We start from the raw sequence: 10,373 nt of genomic DNA on the forward strand, positions 1-10,373 counted from the left end.
TCCTGTAATCCCACCACTTTTGGAGACCGAGTCAGGAGGATCTTTTCAGCCCAGGAGTTCCAGCCCAGCCTGAGCAACATAGTGAGACCCCCTTCTCTACAAAAGTAATGCAAAGAATTAGCCAGGAGCGGTGTTGTGCACCTGTGGTCCCAGCTACTCGGGAGGCTGGGGCAGGGAATCACTTGGGACCAGGAGGTCAAGGCTGCAGTGAGCCATGATCCCACCACTGCACTCCAGCCTGGGCAACAAATCGAGACCCTATCTCAAAAAATGATAATTTAACTTGTTTCCTCTTTTTTTTTCTTTTATTTATTTTTGAGACAGTTTCACTTTGTCTCCCAGGCTGTAGTGCAATGGCACGATCTCGGCTCACTGCAACCTCCACCTTTCGGGTTCAGTCGATTCTGCTGCCTCTGCCTCCCAAGTAGCTGGGATTACAGGCATGCACCACCATGCCCCACTGAGTTGTATTTTTAGTAGAGATGGGGTTTTGCCATGTTGGTCAGGCTGGTCTCGAACTCCCGACTTGATATGATCCGCCCACCTCAGCCTCCCAGAGTGCTGGGATTATAGGCGTGAGCCATCACACCCAGCCTCCTCATTTTCTAACATGGCTTCTAGAAACTTTAAAATTACATAGAAGGGCTGCATTTTGTTACTGTTGAACAGGGGCAGCCCTCCCTCTCCCTCACTGCCAGGAACCTGCTGCTAGCTCTCCTTTTCCCCAGGTGCCCGCCCCTCTCCATTCCTCCTCACTTCCCTCTACTGGAAAACAGTACCACCACTGATTTTAAAGTTTAATCTTGGCAGAGAGAAGGGAAATACTCCCACAGTGAAGGTATACATGTTGACTGCAGTAACATCCTGGCTCAGAAATAGTAACATGTAGAAGAAGTTGCTTTTGTACTTTTGAGTTTGTATTTGTTACAAAGAAAAATAGAAAAAAAAAAAGTTTGTGTTTGTTGATCAGTTGTTCCTGAGAGCATATTTCTTGCGTTTCACACATGGAACTCCCTCAACTACAACAGGAGTTCCTTGTGGTCAAGATTGGGTCCCCTGTGCCCCTCCTCCCAGTGCCAGTGGAGCAAAGGTCAGTCAGAGGTATACGTTGTACCTGCTGGGAGAACTGTCTGCTTCCTCCAGGTGACTACCGGCCTAGAGGGAACATGAGTATGTGCCTGCCTGGGCACTAGCCTGGAGCTTACTCAGGAGACACCAGCTCTTCATAACTCGTTTTGATTGCAGGCATGGTCCCTTCTGCTTTCTGGACAGATGGAAATTGCTTCAGGTCACTGCACTATATTCCAACGTTTTTGTGGTTGCCATGACCTGTTTTACAAACCACAATTTGGGGCCTGAGACATGCTGGGGGTGGTGGTGCATGCCTATAATCTCGGCTACTTGGGAGGCTGAGGCAGGAAAATAACTTGGGCCCAGGAGGTTGAGGCTGCAGTGAGCTTCAGTCTGGGCAATAGAAGGAGACCCTGTATCTTAAGAAAAAAACCCACATTTGTGCCACATCTAGATATGAGGTCAGAGTTCAGATGCCTAAACATTGGAGCTTGTGTTTTGTCCACTGTTGGGAAGAGTGAAGAGATTTGACATACCATAATGTTGATTAGCTTGGGATGGCTTGGAGGCAGCTTAGCTCAGAGCATGCTGTAAAGTAGAAAGGAAAAACATTCACAGACAACGAAAACTGGGGCCAGGTGGAGGATGCTCAAGGCGCGCATGCCAGACCAGGATCCAGGTGGCCATAGATGCATTTCACAGGCTGGCTCTGGGCCACTGGTGGCTGAAGTGGGGGGCTATTGGAACACACCTCAGTGCTGGCGAAGGCCTGGCCATGGCAGCAGAGGGCAGGGATGCAGAACAGCAGCCCAGGTGGCTGTGGCCGAGCTGACATTCTACGAAAACCAGGGTACCCAACCAGGACTGTAGCCTAGATAGAGTCTACATTTATTTTTTCTTTAAAGACAGGATCTTGCTACGTTGCCCAAGCTGGTCTCAAACTCCTGACTTCAAAGGATCCTCCCATCTTCAGCTTCCCAAAGCACTGGGGTTACAGTGTGAGCCAGCGTGCCCAGCCAGACCCCAGTATTTTAGATGGATGATATGGCTGCCCATCATGTCCTCTCCAGGTGCCTCTTTCCTTGCACTGGCCTCCTGCACCAACCTACAGGTGCAGCAAAGCTGGGCTCTTTAGTCTGGCCTGTAGTGCCTGAGACAGTCTCCTCTGTGGTAATTGTTCAGTGGGTGGAAATGTGCAGGGCCTGTATCTTGCCCCAGCATGCAGGCTGGTGTCATTTTCCTGAGGCCTACTCGTGTGGCTTCCAGCCCTATGGTGAGAAGATGGGCCAGGCCCTTCAAGGAGTGTCCCCCTGGAGGCCAGAGGCCACCTGTGGCTGGCATTTCTTTGGATCATTACAGGTGCTCCAGAACATCCTTTAAGGGAGTCTCAGGATTGGAAAAGACATCCATTAAATGTTGGTTAGTGATTTTTTGTTTTGCTTTTATTTTTGAGATGGAGTCTCACTCTTGTTGCCCAGGCTGTAGTGCAATGGCATGATCTCACCTCACTGCAACCCCTGCTTCCTGGGTTCAAGCAGTTCTGCCTCAGCCTCCCCAGTAGCTGGGATTACAGGCACCCACCACCACACCTGTATTTTTAGTAGATACGGGTTTTCGCCATGTTGGCTGGGCTGGTCTCGAACTCCTGACCTCAGATGATGCACCCACCTTGGCCTCCCAGCATACTGGGATTACAGGCATAAGCCACCATGCCCAACTGGTTAGTGATTAAATGTTTTGATTTATGCAGTTTCTTTAATGTACTGCGTATACCATATTGATCATTTGAGATAAGGTCTCACTCTGTCGCCCAGACTGGAGTGCAGTGGTGCAGTCATGGCTCACTGCAGTCTCAGCTTTCCAGGCTCAGGTCATCCTCCTGCTTCAGCCTCCTGAGTAGCTGGGACTACAGGTGTACACCACCACGCCCAGCTTATTTTTGTTTTAGAGATGGGGTCTCACTATGTTGCCCAGGCTGGTTTTGAACTTCTGAGCTGAAGTGATCTGCTTCTAGCCACATACTACTCTTAAAAATAGAGTTCCTGCTGGGCGCAGTGGCTCACGCCTATAACCCCAGCACTTTGGGAGGCCAAGGCAGGTGGATCACAAGGTCAAGAGATGGAGACCATCCTGGTCAACATGGTGAAACCCTGTCTCTACTAAAAATACAGAAAAATTAGCTGGGCATGGTGGCACGTGCCTTGTAATCCCAGCTACTCAGGAGGCTGAGGCGGGAGAATTGCCTGAACCCAGGATGTGGAGGTTGCGGTGAGCCGAGATAGCGCCATTGCACTCCAGCTTGGGTAACAAGCGAAACTCCGTCTCAAAAAAAAAAAAAAATAGAGTTCTTAGAACAAACACTCCCTTTCAGCCTGCAGTCTGGCTGAAGGTGTCATGGGGCAGCAGCAGGCTCACGGGCACCTGGGCAGTACTCCAAGGTCCCTCCTGTGTTCCCACTGTGAGCAGCAGCCCACGGTGAGTCGGGAGTGGAGGTGAGAAATCCAGCAGCAGCGCAGTGGTGAGCACTGGCCCTGTGGAGTGTGGCCGGTGCTGATTCTAGGGCAGGGCAGTGATGGGCACAGAGAAGGTTCTCAGAAATCACAGTAACCTGTGATTAGTGGGTCACATCCCAGACCCTGGCCTAGCACTGGCTGGCACTGTGACTTGCCACCCTCCTGAATGGAAGAAGTGTCCACCTAGGGGTGGCTGAGGAGGTGGATGCTTGGGGACTGCTGGGAGCCACGGGCCTCAGGAGGTGTGGAGAGGGGACTGCAGTTGCAGGCTGCTGGGGGCAGGGAGGCCTGTCTTGAGCACCAGGCAGTGCAAACAGGTCCCAGGTGGGGCCCAGAGAATCAGGTTAGACTTGGGACCTGAGAGACATGTCATGTGCAGTGTGTGCCACCTCATGTTATTCTGCACCGGGGAGGAGCCAGCCCAAAGTCCTGGCTGCTAGCAGCATGCCCATACAGCTTGGCAGGTCTGAGTTCACACGTCTAGCAAAACTGAGAAAATCCAGGAGCAAGAAGGTAAAGGCTTCTGGCTCAGCCCAGACTCAGAGGGCCCTTGCCCGATGACCTGAACTGCTGACAACACCCTGGCACTGGGCTTGGGGACTCCTTTGGGATTGCGGAGGAGACTGGCTGGCAGGGGCTGCTGCCTAGAGCTTGCCCTTTCTGGCAGGACTGCTGTCTGTCCCATGAGATGAGCCTTCAGCCTGTGGATTCACTGCCCCATCCTGTCTCTTGGGGCCTGGAGCAGTTTTGGGAGGCTGGGTAGGGTCTTTGCTCCCTGCGGAATCTAGAGCTGGGGGCTGACCCAGCCTCTCTCTATGACTGCTCTCAGATCTGGGTCTGGGCCAGCTTCTGTAGGAAGATGCCATTCTGTTGTGGTGTCTGATGGTCAACTCTAGGCTCAGCCTCTGTGGCTCCCATGAGGGCCTGGCAAGGATGGGATGAAGTGACAGTGGGGCCTGTGTGCGTGTGTGCTGCCCTGGCACAGGTGTGGTCAGTGACCTGAGGTATGAGGGTATCTCCCTGCCCACCACAGCTGGTGATAAGCCCCTGCAGGGCCTGCCCTGCTGATAAGCAAATCCCAGAGCAGCATGGCCTGTGTCAGAATGACCAGTAGGAGGGCCCCAGGATAGCAGAAGCCCATCCCAGCTGCCCCTGTGTGAAATATGATTTTTCTCAATGCCTCGCACAGAAGGCAGATTTTAAAACTGGCATCAGGCCCAAAAGAGAATTTCTGACTGGACACTTCTAAGTGGTGCTTGGTTACTCATCTGCCTCTTCCCCGTGCTGGGCAGAAGGGCATGGGTTTGAAGTTACTGGGGGCTCTTGGAGATGGTGCTCAGAGAGGAGGGAGTGCCACCCACCCCCACGTGCTTGCAGGCATGGAGGTGCTGAGCTGCCCAATGCTGCAGTGGTCAGTGCCTCGGGCTGAGCACACCTGCCCCTAGAGGCCATGTGGCTCCCCTAGTCACCTGTGCCCCACACTGCAGTGAGGATGCCGGCAGTCTCCTGCTGATGGTATCACACGAGACCTTTTTGCCGTTGGATTCTTGGCACTGTCCAGTCATGGAGGGTGCTAGGCTGCAGCTGTGAAAGGGTAATACTCTAGGCACTTGTGGCCCCCACTGCCTCGGCACTGACTTCCTGCCTCAGTCACGCCTGTGCTCACATGCACCAGGGGCAACTAGGCTGACCCTGGCTTGGGCCTGGTCCTCCCTAGGTTCCCCTGGGATTCAGTCACTGGAGGGCATGCTCACATCTGGGCCAACTGGACACCCCCAAGACCAGTCAGGGAATCCAGATGCTCTCTGGGCCAGGGGTGGTGGCTCATGCCTGTAATCCCAGCACTTTGGGAGGCCGAGGCAGGGGGATCATGAGGTCAAGAGATCAAGACCATTCTGGTCAACATGATGAAACCCATATCTACTAAAAAAAAATACAAAACAAAATTAGCTGGACATGGTGGCACGTGCCTGTAATCCCAGCTATTCAGGAGGCTGAGGCAGGAGAATTGCCTGAACCCAGGAGGCGGAAGTTGCGGTGAGCCGAGATCAAGCCATTGCATTCTAGACTGGGTAACAAGAGTGAAACTCCATCTCAAAAAAATTAAAAAAAAAAAAAAAGGCAGCTCTCTGGCAGCACCCGAGCTGCACACTTCCCCCATTCCCTCTGCCAGGCCCAGCACCGCAGCCAAGTCTGTCTGCTGTTTTAGATTCCAGCTGCCTAGGGTTGGTGTCACCAGGAGTCTCACATGCCTTTCTCCCTGATACCTGCAAGTGACCCAGCAGCCACACCCCCACCTCCCGACCAGGGTCCCCATCTTCCCTTTTGTCTCCCAAAGCCTGAGCTTTGTCCCTGCAGATGCCAAGCAGCAGACACCCCTGGCTCCTTCAGGGACATTTATTTCCTGGTCAGAAAAGCAGGAACAGGGCGCCTCTGCCTGAGCCCAGCAGACACAAGACGACCGGGGACGGGCGGGGGTGGCACAAATGATCTCAGCTCTGTGTGCACTTGGTCCCTTGTTTGTTTCTGGCTGGGTCAGGGAGGGCCTGCTGGGGGTGGTGGCACTGAGCCTGAGGGAACAGGCAGCAGGCTAGTGGCCCAGGGATGGCACGGACGGAGGCAATAAATACTGATGGCCAGGAAGGGTTCCTGGCTGGGCCCAGGCAAGGTGGGTGAGGCTGTCCGTCCAGGGCTCTCTTGGGGGTGGGCTCTGGGTGCTGCCCGCCAAGACAGAAAAGGCAGAGGCAGGACAACACCCAGTCTCCTGGATGGTACTGAGGTGACTGAGTTTTGGCAATTTGGCTTTCCCCAAGCCGCTGGAGCCATCCCCACAGCCCTGGCCTGGGCAGGGGCGGGTGGGCCGGGCACTGGTAGGCTTGAGGGCGGCAGCAGCATCCCACACCTCCCTGGATCACTGGGTTTGCCACCGGGTATGGGACAGGGAGACCACATGCTCATGCAGACACAGGGAGTTAGAGGTTAGTGAGGCCCCCACGGCACGTTCCACATGTTAAGGCATCATGGTTAGACAGGACTGACAGTGACGGGGCGGGGGGGGGGGGGGTGGCTGGCCAAGGAGCGGCGGGGCTGGAGGGTGGCCTGGTCCCCACAAGGCCCTGCATCCCACATCCCAGCTCCGCTGTGGAGCAGCAGACAAACATGTTCTGGGCAGTCACGGGGCTTGGAGAATGGAAGCACCCGTGAGCCCCCTGGGCTGCTCCACTCCCTCCTGAGGCCAGGCCTCAAGTGTGATGGGGAGATAGGACTTGGGGGGCACAGAAAGGGCAGCAGAGGCCTGGCTAGGGCCTCTCTCTCCCACAGCACAGGCAGAAGCAGCAACAAGACAGGAGACCACAGAGGAGGCTGGGCCTGTGGGCAGGGGAGGGCTGAGGGGGTTGGAGGCACTCAGCTGCACCAGGCCAGGAAGGCGGACCAGGGTGGGAGTGGCATGGGAGGGCCTGTCAGCACTTTGGTATGGGGAGGGGAGGGGCTGGGGGACACATCCGCCTGTCCGTCGTCCGTCTGTCCATCCATCTGCCCTGTCTGCCTTCGGCCGGGACTCAGTCCTTCCACTCCTTTTTGATGGTGAGATTCCACTCCCAGGACAGGTGGTCAGTCTTGTCGTCGTCTGTAAATCGGGACTTGATGCTGTAGCTGCCCCGGGCCAGCATGCCCTTGGGCGCCTCCTCCACGGGGGTCAGGAACTCATACTCCTCAGCCCGGGGCCCATAGCTGCCCACCATGTAGTCAGTCTTGTCAACTGGAGCAAAGAAAGAGTGCAGTCAGCGGCCCCGCTCCCTCACTCAGCATCGCACCCAAGTGGCCCCCACCTGCCCTGCCTGGGACCCCACTCACTCTTGACGCCTTTCCTGTATGTGTGCTGGATGTACTTCATGCCAGACACGATCTCTCTGTTCACCTGCAGGACCCGAAACAAAAATCAGGGGAGGATGGCTGTGGCCACCCCTCCGTTCCCTGGCCACAGCAGCCTGTGCCTTACCCGGAAAGAGATTTTTATCCGGTACTCCACGCCCTCCTTCAGCACAAATGACTGCTTCTTGAAGCTCTCCAGGTCACCTGTTGGGGACCACTCCCTCAGTGGCTGCCCAGCAGCCCTGGGGTCCCCTGCCCAGCACCAAGCCCAAGCACCGAGGGGCCTCTTGGCTGCACTTCCCACATTCCCCACGAGGGGCCACTGGAACCCCTAAGGCCACAGGGCACTCACCTGTCAGGTCCAGCTCCAGGGGTCCTGGGGCCGAGCTGCACACCAGGGTCAGGCCAGTCACGACGACGTTGGGGACGTTAGGGTCTAGGGAGTGACAGCAGGTGAGGGCCCCATCCCCGCCAATGGAAGTAGGGGGCAGAGAGCAGCAAGAGAGCTGGGGTGTGCTGGAGACCACCCAGCTAGCACAGCCCAGACTCACCTGCAGAAACAGCCACGCGGCCCAGCAAGGCCTCCTTGTACTTTCGCAGGCTCTCATCATCCTTGTCCAGCTCCTGGATTTCCTGGATGCTCTTCTGGGCAGGGGGCTTATAGTTGACTGAGTGCTCATCCTCCTCATTCTCTGCTGCAATCTGGGCCAGCTGCTCGGCTGTGGGCTCCTGCTCAGCCATGCTCACTCTTAACCTGGGTTGGGACACCTAGGGGCGGGATGGTGGCAGGCCTTGGACCTGGGACCCCATGGGAAGTGCACTTTCTAAGCAGGAAGGGAGGCTACAGTCAGAGCTCCCAGGGCTCCCAGGGAGCCACCCTTGCTCCTCCCCACCCCCGACCCCTCCTCAGGGGCCCCCACCCCAGGTATAACATCTACGACAAAATGGGAACTACAGCTCATCTTGGGGAGAGAGTACATCAATCCCTTGTATACAAGGGGCAGGACTATCTGGCCCCAAACCCAACTGGCAGCGCCCACACTAAAACCTCTGTAGGGTCTTCCTGCTCCTGAGCTGCCCAGGCCCTTGCCCTACTGGGTAACAGAGCTGGGTATCCCTGAGCAGGGATGCTCCCCAGGCGGTGCTAGTCACGTGCAAACCTGTATGTTGTGCTCAGCCAGCACCCCGCAAGGGGCCAACGGGGCACGGGGATATAAAGTATCTCCAACTTCTCTCCAATTGTGAGGGTCTGTGACCTACAACTTAGGAGCTACCACGGCCGTTCAGTGCTCTCGGACCCTCTTGTAGACTGTGGGCCAGGAGCGCCCAGGGCAGCACTGACCCGACAGGGGCCCGAGCGCGGGTCTGTCCCTCAGGCTCAGATCTTTCCCGGCGGCGTTGGAGATGGGTCAGGGAGCAGCCCACCCGAAACGCCCAGGCCGGGGTCCAGGCTGCCCTGCTTCCGCCAGGCGCTGGGGCCTCTGCGCCGCGCGAGGGTGGCCGCAGGCACCGGGATCCCAGGGCGGGGCCCGCACTTCCGCAGGGCCAGCAATCCGCGCCGGGCGTGGTCCGGGCGCTACGGGAGGCCGCGCCCCAATCCCCGTGCCGCCCTGGGGCGCGATGACCGCGTCTGCCAGCCTGGCGCACTCCGTCCCAAGGGAGAAACCCTCAGGTCTTGCCCGGGCCCCAAGCTCGTTGGCGGCCATGAAAGATGCCCCGGGCCGCTCGGGCAGGGCCCACTCCGCCCTGGGCCCCGCCGCCCCTCCAGCCAGTGCCCCGCACGTGGGACCCAGGCCGCTGCCGCACTGTCCTACCCTGGCCCCGCCCTGGCCCGCGCCGCCAGCCGCAAGCCGCCCGCTGTCACGGCGCCCCCGCCCGCCGAGACCCCGCCGTGGACTTAGGGCAGGGCGCGGACAAAGGCGGAAGCCCCCACCCCCGCCCCCCTCGCCCCCGCCGGTCCCCGCCCCGGCCCGCCGCCTCCGCCACGCCACGGCCACTCACCGGAGGGTTCGGTGGCGCGGCTCTGGCTCCCTCCCGCAATAAATGACGAACCTCGTAGGCCGCCCCACCCGCCCTCCCTGCCTGTCACTTCCGGGGTCACGCGACTTCCGCTTGCCCGGGCGGGGAAGGCCAGGGCGCATGCGCGGCCCCGCGTGAGGCCGGGGTCGTGCAATCGCCATCTTGCGGCTAGACTTCGAGGGCGCGTTCCGTGTGGGTCGTGGCGTTGTCACTTTCTACCCCAAGCCCTGTCGGTAATCTCTGTAAGCTAAGGCACCTCTCCACGCCGGCCCAGGGTGCCCGCGCCCAGGACGCCGCTGTCCAACCTGCGCCCACTCGAGGTCCGCGGCGAGCGCGTGCGCTGTGGAACCCGCGCAGGTGCAGTGCGCTACACTTTCCGGCCCAGTCGGTCCGGCTGCGCCTCTTGTTCTGGGGCCTTGTTACCTAGTCCCGGGACTTCGGGGACGTAACGGGCACGGGGATTAAGTTTTCGTTAAACACAGGCGAGAGCCGCTTCTGGGATCTCGATGCTCCAGTGCCTTGGTGTCCCCCGTGGAAGAACAGGGCTGTGGGGTATGGAGGAGCCCCTCGCACGCCCCCGCCCCGCGGAAAGCTCGTGCTGGACGAGTGGGCGCAGCCGGGGCTTTTCCTCCGGGCTGTCAATTCGTGCACAGCACGCGTGGCTGCCTTGCGTAGGCACAGCCGCAGAGGCCCTTGTGTCCCTGAGGAATCCCGCAGCTCCTCAGGACCAGGAGGCAGGGAGCTTCTGGCACCGTGAGGAGAGAGATGGGAGCTGCCTCAGCCGAGGCTTCACCCCAGACACCCAGTTCTCCATTCCACTTGTTCCGAGATTTCACAGGTTCCCCCCACAAGGGCGGTGTTGAAGCCTCAGGGGGCAGTCGCATAACATGAGTGGCC

At 58.1% G+C, this 10,373-nt stretch overlaps 1 protein-coding gene across 3 annotated transcripts; it reads right to left on the bottom strand.

The window, feature by feature from the left end:
* Positions 1–5,967: 5,967 nt before the first annotated feature.
* ARHGDIA (Rho GDP dissociation inhibitor alpha) lies at positions 5,968–9,516 on the bottom strand. Of its 3 annotated transcripts, none has more exons than XM_035302128.3 (6): positions 9,459–9,516; positions 8,009–8,225; positions 7,810–7,893; positions 7,585–7,661; positions 7,440–7,503; positions 5,968–7,344 (listed from the first exon to the last, which is right to left on the bottom strand). In XM_035302128.3, exons 2-6 carry the CDS (start codon positions 8,196–8,198, stop codon positions 7,145–7,147), a joined length of 615 nt encoding a protein of 204 aa, XP_035158019.1. In that variant the 5' UTR covers positions 8,199–8,225; positions 9,459–9,516; the 3' UTR covers positions 5,968–7,144. The 3 variants fall into 3 exon arrangements, with proteins under 3 accessions (XP_035158019.1, XP_078231101.1, XP_035158021.1); XM_078374975.1 differs by having other exon boundaries at positions 8,009–8,281; XM_035302130.3 differs by lacking the exon at positions 7,810–7,893.
* Between the last annotated feature and the right edge of the window lie 857 nt (positions 9,517–10,373).

This window comes from Callithrix jacchus, chromosome 5 (genome assembly GCF_049354715.1).
Source record: "Callithrix jacchus isolate 240 chromosome 5, calJac240_pri, whole genome shotgun sequence".
Classification (NCBI taxonomy): Eukaryota; Metazoa; Chordata; class Mammalia; order Primates; family Cebidae; genus Callithrix; species Callithrix jacchus.